This window comes from Vespa crabro, chromosome 8 (genome assembly GCF_910589235.1).
Source record: "Vespa crabro chromosome 8, iyVesCrab1.2, whole genome shotgun sequence".
Taxonomy (NCBI): Eukaryota; Metazoa; Arthropoda; class Insecta; order Hymenoptera; family Vespidae; genus Vespa; species Vespa crabro.
In genome coordinates, this window is record NC_060962.1 from 5,934,232 (window position 1) to 5,948,272 (window position 14,041).

Sequence of the window (14,041 nt, forward strand, 5' to 3'; positions counted from 1 at the left end):
TGATTCGAAAAACGTTTGATAATTCGTTCGTTTTCATGCATACGAGTCTTTATCAATTTTATATAACTTATCGAAGAAACGAAGAAAAAGGATTGATAATTTGTTTAATTTTTGTTTTTTTTTTCTCTCTTTCTTTTTTTACCCCTTTTTCTGTTTGTTTCTTTTTTCAAGAAACGTAGAAAAAAGTCCGAGACTCCTTAAAAGGATACGCATTATAATTTACGTAGATAGATATTTTAACGCTTATGTCGATGATACGAAGCATATCTTATTTTTTTTACACTCGAAAAGAAAGGTACAATATTTTATTATGGCTCTCACGTATCCGGGAATACTGTTAACATTTAAATTATATTCCAAGCACAAGTGCTATCATTAAGAGAGGAAGAGAGAGAGAGAGAGAGAGAGAGAGAGAGAGAGAGAAAAAACTGTGCCAATTACGTGGACTTCGTACCCTACATAATTAATAAGATAATAATGAAGATGCATACCTATCATCCATTTTCGCCCTTCGCCGGACGTGAAAGAATGTTTTTTTTTTCTTTTTTCCTTTTTCCTTTTTCTTTTTTTCCAATAATACGCGTCTCGTGGTCGAGAAAAAAAGAATATGATTGGTAACACGTTCAACACTTCCCCTGACGATAACTAAACGAATTCGACTTGTTCTTATGCGGACTACGCAAGGAAGGATAACGACGAATTGTAAATAAATAATGAAAGTTAAAAAAAAAAAAATGATAAAACCAATAAGGGAAAAGGATTAACGAAAATCCCTGAACATTTAAATACTACAACTAACACCTTCGACAAATAAACAAATGAAACATGTTGGAAATATGTTATTCGATACGAAAGAAACATCTTTTATCATAAAACTAACACCTAATGATTTAACATATGTATGTGTTAATTTATTGAAGAAAATGGAAAAAGTGATCCATGATCGATGGACGATCGAGATGCGAAATAAAAGATAAATGGAATGCAATTCGATAATTCCGTATCTACCTATTTCGTTATCGCCTTCTATGTGTTTAAACAGAAGAAAGAAAAAGAAAATAAAAAAAAAAAGAAAGAAGGAAGGAAAGAGAGTTAACGAGAATATGAACGCTAGATGGACGTTTCGGCGTCAGAGAAAGTTATCCTCATCTATCCGATCGATGGTAAACAATCGATTAAAATCAATAGAAGTTACGAATGAATCGAATATCGTTTATTTCTTGATTCAAATATTTAATTGATAAAATTAATTACGAAGCATTCCCTCATATTTTACGCAATATCTACGAAAGCATCTATATCGCAAAAAAATACGATTCTTTTTTTCCCACCCTCCTCCATCCAACTTCTCCTCCCTCTCCGTTATTTTGTTTCTTTTTGTTTTCGTCACCTATTGTCGAGAATGGAAGTTAAGAAGAGAGAAAAAAAAGAAAGAGAGAAAGAGAGAGAATGCACATGTACATAAGTGTACATGTATCTACGCACGTATGTATTTATGTATGTATGTATCTATATACACACGTATATACATGACACACCTTACCTATAATATCCTTCCAGGGTAGTTTTTTGCCGATTCCTCGGCGAGATGGCGCTACATTCGCCGGGTAGGTTTCACCCCCTACTAAAACGTAATCGCATTTCATTCCCTCTCGCGCTTCGCGCGATCGTACGCGCCGTTTATTCGGTGGCGCGTCGCAAAGCACCTTAAGGAAAGAGATAGGCATAGAAAGAAAGAGAGAGAGAGAGAGAGAGAGAGAGAGAGAGAGAGAAAGAGAAAGATGGATTTACGATTTAACGCCGACCGTTTGAACGATCGTCGATTGCCGTGGTGGTTCTCCCAGGTGCTCGATCGCAAAAGAGAATAAGCGAGAAAGAGAGAGAGAGAGAGAGAGAGAGAATAAGCGAGTAAAAGAAGGAGAGGGTTGAGTGTGTATGGGGGGGAGAGTAAAAGTAAGGAGAAGGGAGAAATGGGAGAGGGGGGAAGGGAAGATAGAAGGAACGGAGGCGCGTACGCACGTATGGAAGGTGGAAGCCGAATGCCATATACGGTCACCTTTGTCAAAGCCCGGTTGTCGCCATATACAGGCAATGTTCGCGATGGCAGACACTTATATAGAATCCGACTTAAGAGTCAGGAATGCCGCTTTTTGTCGCGCCTTCTATACACGCCCGACGGTAATGGGGGGTAGAAAAGGTGACTCGGAAGCGATCGACGAAGAAGACGACGAAGAAGAAGAAGAAGAAGAAGAAGAAGAGGACTACGACGACGACGACGACGACGACGACGACGACGAAGACGACGACGTACGTACGTTCGAAGCAGAAGCTACCGTTGGATGCTGCCGCTGGACCAGAAGCCGGCCGGCTACCGGCTACGCGCCCGCGCAATTTTCGTCCACTCTCATTGGTCCACCAGTCGATCCGGTTTATCCATAGAACCCCGTACCGGTGGTCCACTCTCTTTCTCTTTTTCTTTCTCTTTTTCTCTTATACAACTTGCCGTTGCTGTTACACACACATACATACACACACACGCACATTCTCTTTCTCTCTCTCTCTCTCTCTCTCTCTCTCTCTCTCTCTCTCTCTTTCTCTATCTCTTTTTCTCTTTATCTCTCTTTCTATGTCGATCCCAATGCCGATACTAATGAATGCGTTCGGGGGTTTAACGAACGGCTATCGGCCACGAGGTCTCTTCGTATGATGTTCCAGTTTGTAATTCACTCGTGATATTTTTGTAAAAAGAATATCATCGGTCTCATTTTGAGCCTCCTGAAAGGATTTTTAATAATTGAGAGATTTGATCGGATATCGTATGTATATATCGGAGAGTTATCATTTCTTTTTTGTTTTGTTTTCGGATAAATTGAAACGATATTTTTTCTTGATAGTTTACTACGTAAAGTCTTGCAAATTCATCCCCGATCTCGTTTGTGTATCGTACATACGTATCGAGGATACGATCGTATTTTAGGTGTCTGTTGTTTCGATTAAATACATGTGAAACGTGTTCCGTTCGGATACAAAAGTGGGTATTAGTCCTTTTGTTTTAGGTCTTAAGAAACGCGATAAATTTCTCATATAAACCTTACCTCGTATATAAATCTAATACATATACGTATACCATAATGCATACCGTAATATGTACTTATGTCAGATTCTATAATGAATAAGGTGGAATAACGATCGACACGAAGAATCGATGAATATATGCGAATGGATAGATGTGGGTGTTAATGGTAAGGTACATACGTTCTCCTAGTCACGTCTCGATAAAAGTGACCGAGGATAAAGATGAAAATCGTCTAATAACGACTTAACGCGAATCTTCAACTTCCGATCTTTCTATTTTTTACTTTTTAATTTCTACATACTATTCTTTTATGCTTTTCGTTTTACATGAAATTCGATTTATAAAATCTTATCTCTTGAAAATCTATTCTGACATGTTATCCCCACGATAGGATTATTAATTGATCTTAAAAAAAAAAAAAAAAAAAAAAAAAAAAGACTATTGTCACGCCGGTAAAATTCGCATTTCCTAAAATGTCTTTCTAAAGGAGTTGCGTGCGTGCGTGCGTGCTAGAAAAAGAATGAAAGAAATGATTTTATCCGGCAAAAAAGCAAAGTGCAAAGGGCGAAAAAAGAGAACGAGAGGAAAAGAGAAAAAACAGACATAAAGAGAGAGAGAGAGAGAGAGAGAGAGAGAGAATACGGTATAATAGACGAAGAAGAATGATATACGATGATGTTGAAGCGGAACGACGCTTGCCTATTACGAACAAACTCGCAAGGAATATAATCGCAGCTCGTGTTTTGTGGTTGCGGCGTAGGCACACGCTCATATCGTTGTCTCTCTCTCTCTTTCTCTTTCTCTCTCTCTCTCTCTCTCTCTCTCTCTCTCTCTCTCTGTCTATCTGTCTGTCTGTCCGTCTATCTGTCTGTATATGTATGTATATCTTAAGTGAGAAATCCACTTGCGTAACTTTTTCGGTAACCCTGACGGTTTCTCTCATCTATTCCATATTAAATGATAAAAATAATAATTTTTGTCAATTAACATTTATAAACAAAATTTTCGAGCTCTGTCATAATACGACAAACAAAATACATAATAATAACTTCGTATTCGTGAAAAAAAAAAAAAGAAAAGGTTTAAACATACGATACGATCGTGGTTATGGGTCATTTTATTACGATAATTATGAAGTTTGGAAGGACTTAAATAGAGAAAAAGAAAAAGAAAAAGAAAAAATAAAAAAAAAAATCCCTGTTCGCTGATTTTTTTCTTTTTCTTTTCTTTTTTTTTTTTTTTTTTTTTTTTTCTTTCGAGAATACGGCGCAACTTTTTAAGTCAACTGACAACGAACGATCGTTTCTAAACATCAATCTAGCATCATTTTCTAGTGGAAACAATTCCCGAAGGATTAGACTAGGTAACGTCGGTTCACTTAAAATGTAAGTCGTAAATGATCATCGCTAGCAACGGTTGTACCACGTTCTTGAACTTATCCGAGAGATGTTCGTAGATGGGATTTATACAGAAGAAAAAGGAAAAAGAAATAGGGAAAGGAAAGGAAAGAAAGAAAGCAATTAGAATTTTTTTTTTCTTCTTTTTTCTTTTCTTTTTTCTTCCTTTCTTTCTTTCTTCCTTTCTTTTTATTCTTTTCCTTTCTGACTCGTATGCGACAGAATAAAAATCCAGTACGGAAATGTTGGGTACATGGAGTAACGTCAGCCGACGAATTCGTAACGCGTTAAGGAAGTGGTTCGATATTGGCGGTCGCACTGGTTCACTAAATTCCGCGGAACGGGACTCGGCGAACGTCCAAGAGACCCTCCGGAATAATAACTCGAACGAAGGCAGAAAGCGCGTAATGGAATCCGGTCGAGTTAGTCGTTCGTTGTCACTTTAAATCTCTTTTACCTTTTAATTCGATATATACATACATACATACATACATACATACACACACATATATATATACATTATTTTTCTAAAGTTTATATATCTACAAATCGAACGATGATTGATAATTATCGAATAATTAATACAATATAATTTAACGATTTCAAATGTTTCAAGGTGAATGTCGTATATCTATGAAAGAAAATCATAAGGTGGAGTGTATTCCTCGAAATCCTTCCCTCTCTTACTCTCACTCTCCTCGAGATCACCCACGATCCTTTCCGCTCATTACGAGCAGCGCGTAGCATCGAGCGGATCGACCGCGAGTTATCAAGCCTCGAACCACAACAAGTCGACTTCTTTTTTTGCTCTTTCTCTTTCTCTCTCTCTCTCTCTCTCTCTCTCTCTCTCTCTCTCTCTCTCTGTCTCTCTCTGTCTCTCCTGCAGCTCGTCAAAGTCGAGAAAGACGAAGACGAAGAAGACTAAGAAGAAGAAGAAGAAGAAGAAGAATAAGTAAAAAAAAAAAAAAAGAAAAAAAAAGGAAAGAAAAAAAAATAAAAGGAAGAAGAAGTAGAGACTCCCAAGACGGAGTATAACCTCGAGAGAGGGATTCGGTTTGAGGCATACTCATCGTGAATTCTCGCGCGAGGGGTACGCAAAGGGGGAGGAGGGCAGGAACGGTCGAGTCTATTTTTTCTCTATATAGTTATAGGTAGTAGGTACTACGTGCATACGCACATATCTAACTATGTATACGTGTACGCGTGTAAGAAAGACCGCGTTGAAACGCATAGGTCGCCGTTTCTCCCTCCTTGCCCCCTCCTCTCTTACCCCTTATCCTCTATTTCCCCTTTATCCCACTCCCGCCCCGTGTGTGTGTATCGTCGTAGCGCAGGCAAAAAGTATCTTCTAGCGGGGGAGAGAAAGTAGCGATGGAAACGTAGTACCGCGTAAATTTGTGAGAATCTCTTCTGGAAGCGCATTGCCGAGTTCAGACTGCGCGGATGGCCATATAAGGAGCGCGAACAAGCTCGCGCATCTCTCCCCGCTAGGTAGAGCTTGGTTGGTTGCTTGCTGCTTGCTTGGTTTGTTCCTTGCTTCGTTGGTTGGTTCGTTCGTTGCTTCTTCCTCCGCTTGCTTCCTTCGTACCTAACGTAACGTACTACATACATACATACATACATACATACATACATACATACATACGTGTACATGCATACATACGTGCACATTACGTACTCTACGTATTCGCTTCGTTCATTCTTCCTCCTCTTCCTTTTCGTCTTCCTGTTTTCTTCCCTTATCTTTTCTTATATTCTTTTCGACGATTAAATGGAGAAAAAAGAGAAAAATTAGGATTAACGCGATTGTAAGAGAAATAACTAATGGACTGTTATAATTTAGCGCGATATTCATTGGGACAACAAGAGGTCGAAGGTCGATCGATAGATCTATGATTTATTAAATCTAAGATGAAAACGTGGATATTGTTGATCTATCGTATACTTACGATTCCGTGATGAGAGTGGCGTAAATAAATCTTACGATTTCCCTGGAGGACGGGACCGATATGTATGCTACGAGGGAAGAAGCTAAAACGTCGGTGGACGTCGAAGGTTCCGATGAGTGAAAGTATTTTGTTCGACGCTCGGATTGTAAGAGAGAGAGAGAGAGAGAGAGAGAGAGAGAGAGAGAGAGAGAGCGAGAGAGAGAGAGAGAAGGAATTCGTTTGGACGAGTCGCGTGTGGGTGGTTCTAGGTGTACACGTATGCGATATACTGGATGCAGAAATTTGTAGGTGTACTGTCGGACGTAGGTCAATGGATGTATAAAACGCTTTGCGTGGACGTTACAGAATTTTATTCGAAAATCTCATATTTCATTTCTCGTTTATTTGCACTGCTAAGTTCTCCTGTCGATACGATACGATGCAACAACGTTCGGAACGATCGAAAACAAGTATGTAAAATATCGAATAAGAGGTATATAGAATGGAAGAGTTCCGGCTGAGTTTGGATATCTATTCGAACAATATAGGGGAAGAAGAAAAAAAAAAAAGAAAAGAAAAAAAACGAAAAGAAGAAATCCTATTGAACGGCTCTAATCTTGCATCTTCTACGTGGAAGTTTGCGAGGTATTTATTTTAAAGTGCATCGAATCCCCGACCTTTCCTTCATTACTCCGAAACCACTGTCTGCCAATATCTGTTAGCTAGATTTAAATTCATTTGCATTCTATGATTCCTTTGTTTTAAAGTTTATTGCGTACAAGCGATTGGCGACTACTAAATTCTCATAAATTTTTTTACTTTACATTTTAGTGTTGCTAAACAACGAGCTATTGTTATCGATCGAAACGTACATAGTATCTAAGGCTAGTTTCTATTTACTTATTTTAAAACGACGTTAAAGGGTATACGAGAAATTTGCTTTGTTTGAATAATTTTATTAACGATTAATTGCGAGCACCAATATATCGTTTATATCATTATATAATTGTTTATTTATTTTTACAGGAAGACGGTACGTCGCCTAGATCGGACGTCTGCGCAAACGAGAGCGACGGTGATACGAGCGACGGCGATTCACCGGTTTCGAAGGATCTCGCAAAGAATCATTCGGGTATAGATCTGATTATTGTATTATTACATAATATATATATATATATATATCGTGACGGAATATATCGTAAATTTTACTCGTTATATCATAAGCGAAATAAGTAATAACTTTTATCAATAACATCAATATCTTTATCAATGAGTATGAAGGTATACGAAAGGTTAGATCTAAATGTAAGTTCTTGGGTGTCGTTTCCAATAGATCCGCTTCGATTTTTATCGATACACTCTCAGGAGAGATCGTACACTTATATGCGTTATATATTTGAATTTATAAGCAGTATACCTACAGCCGCGGAAATTTCCTTCCCACGTTCTCGATTTTACGCGTTACCGGTGCTGTCTATCCTACTGTATTTTTATCAATTTTATCCAGATATCGACGTCGCTAAATTTCACGAAGTTTCACGATAAACGAAATCAAAATTCCAATCGCGAGTTCTTGCGAATACTATATACGCAGTAGTCACGAATCTCTCGGGTGTGTCGTTTAAAAGACATACCGCCAAGCGATATTAATGAAATAATCGCTAATGGATCGATGCCGTTTCAAGGATCAAGAATACTTCTCGTAACGGATTATAAATCATACGGTCTCTCGATTCGAGGGAATGTGTCTCTCTTTCTCTCTCTCTCTCTCTCTCTCTCTCTCTCTCTCTCTCTCTCTCTCTTTCTCTTTCTCTCTCTCTCTCTCTCTCTCTCTCTCTCTTTCTCTCTCTCTCTCTTTCTCTATGTGAATGTCGCGAAAAATTTTTCCTGCCACCGGATAATAGATAGAAGTCGATCGATGTTCAAACATAAACGATCCAACCTACGGAATTTTCTTCGTGATTAAACAAAAAAAAAAAAAAGAAATAAATAAATAAAAAAGAAAGAAAGAGAAAGAAAAAAAAAATATTAGACACATTTCGTCAATTCACCCGTCGAAATTATTTCCCGATCAATTCAATTTTTCTTACGATTTATAATAATCTCGTTTGATTATCTCGATGATTGATCGATTAGGTCACTTTAGAATTGACATTTTAATACAACACAAAGAAATGTTATTATTTCAATAATGATTATATATTACAAAGAAAAATTCTATTCCTTTCATATTGACTCACACTCATTTAACAAACTAATCTATCCGAACTTTCGAATGCTCCTCCAGATACGTAAGTTTCCATCGTTAAATATAAAAAATAAAATATTTCTTCATTGATCGTCTTCGATAATAACGATAATAGGATAACACTAATATTTTCGTGACTCCAAGTCGATTAACTTTTTTATCCGTGAAATATAAAGAGTTCTTCCAAATCGAGAGAAATAGTAAGAAATAAATAAAGAACATTACTATCGTGAACATTTTCACGTTGATGCTAACAAGAATTGTTTAATTATTCCACGAAAGAAACTTTCTTTCTGCAAGGCACCTTTCTTTTCGTGCGTTATTTATGAACTTTAACATACGAAAAGAGGCTAAAGAAAGATTAAATGGTAAATAACTTCCTGCATTGTCTAAAAAAAACCAAGAACGATATTGACGGTTGTTGCGTCTGGGTAAAAAAAAAGTGTTGGGAATATACATTGTGCATTTGCACAAAGTAAACGCAAGTATATAGATATATATGTATATAAGTGATATTATAAAGTCATCGCGTGACCATTGACAATTTTAAATGTGAATTATTTTATTAGTTAACGATCGGTATCACGATGAAAGCGCGCGATTATTAGAGATCAACGAGAGAAACCGTTCCTCGCCCGTGATTCTAAATCTGACTTTTTTCTTCTCTCTCTCTCTCTCTCTCTCTCTCTCTCTCTCTCTCTTTCTCTCTCTTTCTTTCCTTCCTTCATTACATCCTTCCTTTTCTCGCACGAAAGCGCGTGTCTCGTGCGAACCTCGTAAATTCAGATAACACTGCTTACACACACGCTTCATTATAAACGACAGAGAGAACGTATGTACGTTCGCATATATCCCGACAAGGAAACTATCCCTAATATGTCGTGACACTTGAAAAGGGTCCCTAGCAATGTAATGAAAATGATATTAATTGCGTTATGAATTACGTTCCACTGCGGTAGGCCGTTAAGTGCGGACACGCGATTACGGTAATTACACGACGTTATCGCGCCTGTTAAATCAACGAGCCAAATAAAATCATTTTCCGCTTGTTTTAAGCTCCTTTATAAGCATCATCGATGTATCGTCTTTCTTTTTTTTTTCTTTTTTTTGTTCTTACCTTTCTTTATTTTTCTTTTCGTTTCTTATTTTTCCTTTTTCTCGTTTTTTTTTTTCCAAGCAATTAAAAGACTTTACAATTTATTTTATGTCATATTTTAATATCGTCGACAGATATTCGATCTGTACAATCGATCATAAAATATCAAATATTTTGTAATGAGGATATAAAATTTTAAACATGTATAAATATAAATAGAACTCTTTCGAGAATTTATCTTTAAACTTGTATTACGAGGTTGTTTTGAAAAGGTCAATAGAAAAAGAAAAAAAAAAGGTAAAACCATTCGTGGATTTATCAGGAAATTCAATTTCAAATTCAAACTCAATAAATTAAGGAGATATATGTATATATATATATATATATATATCGTTCTAATGCCGAGAAATGTGTTAAAAACAATAGAGAATTTCAGGATAAACGATGACGACGAGACGATGTAGTTTCTCTAACGATTTGCTTTTACCACTCCAAGTAGGTAGCTTCGGCGCGTAGTCAGAACGAGAATATCTAAATTCTATAGTTACAGTGTGTTTCATACAGAATTATAAAAACAATATACAATATTAATTAAACTTAATAACTTCGCGATATTGTTCACGACAGAAGCGAGAATTAAATTTGAATGCTTTTGGTAAAAAAAAAAAAAAAAAAAAAAAAGAAAAAAAAGAAGAAAGAGAAGAAAAGAGAAAAGAAAAAGAAAAGAAAAAAAGACAATTTCAATCAATAGATATCGCAGGTAGAAACTTATAGACTTTCGAACAACAAAACTTTCCACGTGTGACTCGTCTTAATCTTGTCAAAACATTGATATCACTATGCTATATCAAATTCTATTGTTACTTTATAAAAATTAACATCTATACTCGAATGATTTAACCAATTTTTACCAAGCTTTGTCAAACCCATTTACACCCTTTTATGAAACATCCAGTATGAACGTATGAAGGCTCAGATTAAAGCTGATCGAAACGGTCGATATCAAAACGATCGAGATCGTAAATCCTAACGCGTTTTAGAAAGCCAACGATGGCCGATGATGAATCGGAAAAGGGAGGGAGAAAGGATCGAAGCGAAGGGCTGCCTAAGTGGCAGGATTATCCCCTGATTGGGTAACACCGATTTTTTCCCTCGTGGGCGTGTCTCGAATCTCTCGTCGAGTTGAGAGATCGACCGACGGCTCGTAAGACTGCCGTGTGGAAAATCGTTAGAACGAACGGCAGGTAGACAGGCTGACAGTAGTCACTCACAGGCTTGTAGATAAAGAGAAAAAGAAAAAGAGAAATAGAGAGAGAGAGAGAGAGAGAGAGAGAGAGAGAGAGAATGGGGGGAGGAAAAGAGAAAGAGAAAGAGAAAAGGATAGAAGGATATCGTAAGAAAGGAGAAAAGAAGGAAAGAGAGAAAGAGTCAGAGTGGCGCGGGGTGTATGTGTGGGGGGATGGGGGGGAGGTCAGGGTGGTCGGGGAGGTATGTCGAAGGAAGAGTGGGAGAGAAAGAGATAAAAGAGAGGGGAAAAGAGAGAGGACACTTAAAATGCGAAAAGCGTGCGAGCGATGACGGGGTTATCCGTGTAGGGGAGTCCGTAAGGAGTCGTACGGTCCGCGATGACCAAACTAAGACGACAACGCGCTGCCTAACTGGGAAGTAGGATCCGGTCGAAAGCCGCGCTTCGATGCAGGTGTACACATAAATATCGATGCTAATGTACACCGAGTGGATGGCCATCCGATCGCCGCCGTGACGTTTCGCGCTTTTTCCAACGTTTCCGCGCGCGCGCGTGTACTCGCTCGCGAGTACTTATTCCCTAAGCTTAGATAGCTCTATGTATGTAGATATATGTATGTATACGTTTAAACTATTTACTTATCCTATCTATACACAATGTATTGTATATATATATATATATATATATATATATATATATGTGTATGTGTAAGAGTAATGTATGTAAGGGTACCTAACCACCACGTAGAAAGTGGAATTTTCGGTGGATTATTATCTTGAGAAGAGTCGATCGAACGAGACGCAGCGAGGCAAGCGATTTGCGACGGCCTTTGAGACGGCCTTTGGGACGGCCTTTCCACTCCGGTGGTCCAACGACCGAGAAAAGATTTACGGAACGAGCGCCGCGACGCGTTTTGTCAGTGTTATACCCATCGAATCGAAAAAGAATTACCGTTCTAATTGCAACGCGAATGTACGAATCCCTGTCCTCCCCCCCCCCACACACACACATATACACCCAACCCCAATCCCACCATTCCCGAATCGCTATTATTCTTTTTACGTTTTTGTTCCTACATTCGTGAAATTCACGTTTGAAAGGGTGAATTCGAAAGAAACGATACGATATTTGAACGGGGAAGATTTTTATCGAGGGAGAAGAATGGGAGAAAATGTGAATTTAAGAAAATTCTTTTATAATCTCCTTATTATATCTTTTACATTGAAACTCTTTTGTTTTGTAGTTGTAACAAGCATACAAAAAAAAAATATTCTCTTATGGATCGTACTTGCGCGTCATTATGTTAAATGAGACGAGCATGTGTGAATAATATGAAATAAATGATAGGAATTATTTTGATAGAAATATTTTATTCCTTTATAACGGGCGATAATAACTCGTACCAATAATATAGTTATAGTAACACTCATAGTAACACTCAGTTCAAACGGTATGTAATATCACGTCTTTTATCCTTCGTGCATATAAATTCGTCCTACGAAGATTTTCGTCGTGTGTGTGTATATATATATATATATACACGGTAGACATTTTTCTTTTTGTTCATTACCATTGAAAGTAGAAATTCATTTAATCGATAGAGATTTTCTTGAGGCAATTTCACGATAGGTATGCGAATATACTAATCGAACTATGTCACATTAAAAATGTAAAAGGAATGAGAAGAAGGAAGGAAGGAAGGAAGGATATCATCCCGATATGATAAATATGTAACCTAACAGGACGAACGTGTGAAAATGTTTTAAAGATTAACCTTCTGAAAGTGCAGCGATACTGCTTTCTCATTTTTATGGAAAATTCTGTGTCAATGGTAGGAGAGATAGAACGCGAATGCAATTAAAAACTATCTGTGTATGTAAGATCGCCACGCTCGGTTGCAGGTGCACACATAAATATCCGATGCTAATGCAGCAAAGTGAATGCCATCCGATCGGATCGTTCGTTCCTTCGTTCGTTCGTTTCTTCGTTTCTTCGTTCGTCCGTCTTTTTCTACGTTTCCATTACGCACCGTGATAAGAGACAGTGGGTGATGATGAAATCTACTTCGTCGTACTAACAGTTCGCCCTTTTACGGCTAATCGAGAAAGCGAGGGAGGCCGGGAGTCGCATTGTTTCGATATAACGCCATACCGGGATTACAATAAAATTGACGCTAGCCCTTTTACGTGAAAAATAGACAATTTTTTTTTTCTTTTTTTTTTTTTTTTTTTAATGTGGGGGAGAGAAATGGTAAAATTGTTTTACGTATATGTTAGGCCTTTAAATTTTCTAAAACCACGGATAATGTGAGAACGATGACGCAACTTAAACTTAACTAGACCCAAACTCTCTTCTAAAGTTATTATTATTATTATTATTATTATTATTATTATTATTATTATTATTATTATTAATATTATTATTATTATTATTATTATAAATCCATATTAGGTCGGACTAATTGTACTCTAGAAGGGATCTTGTACATGTGGATTTTGATATCGAGTATTTTCGCACGAAGAATATCTTTCTTTTTTTACATTTCAATATCCATTTTTATATTCTCCCAAATACGATACATATCTATTTACCTATGCTTGTTAATTATGTATCTATTTGTGCGTATTAAGTCGCAAATCTCTTTATTCTATCGTTTCAGGTAATATACCTTCGTTCTCCGCTGGAATCATGTACCAGATGCCACAAAGTGTCATTTATTCACCTAGTCCGGGTGTTTTGCTCGGTATCGGACAAAACGGTCAACCGGTACAAATTTCACAAGACGGAGGTAGGTTTTATCGGTCACCGGTTAATGTCATTTTTACGCCAGAAAAATGACGAACAGAGAAAGATCATGGATCGTTCTTAACGTAACAATATTGATTCTTCATTATGAAGATGAAAAATTTATAGTAATATATTGTAAAAAAAAATTTTATTCGCGTTCATATATATATATTCATGTTCATATTATTATTCATTTTCATTTTCAACGTTTATAACAACGTTTATAATAATATTAATAATAATAATAAAGAAAGAAAGAAAAC

At 37.0% G+C, this 14,041-nt stretch overlaps 1 protein-coding gene across 1 annotated transcript in view; it reads left to right on the forward strand.

Moving 5' to 3' along the window:
- The window catches only part of LOC124426116 (serum response factor homolog), a 32,699-nt gene that overhangs the window by 12,324 nt on the left and 6,334 nt on the right, over window positions 1–14,041 (forward strand). The window contains exons 3-4 of the mRNA XM_046967411.1: window positions 7,428–7,533; window positions 13,651–13,779. Coding sequence (XP_046823367.1) covers window positions 7,428–7,533; window positions 13,651–13,779 — 235 coding nt within the window. The remainder of the gene's footprint in view (window positions 1–7,427; window positions 7,534–13,650; window positions 13,780–14,041) is intronic.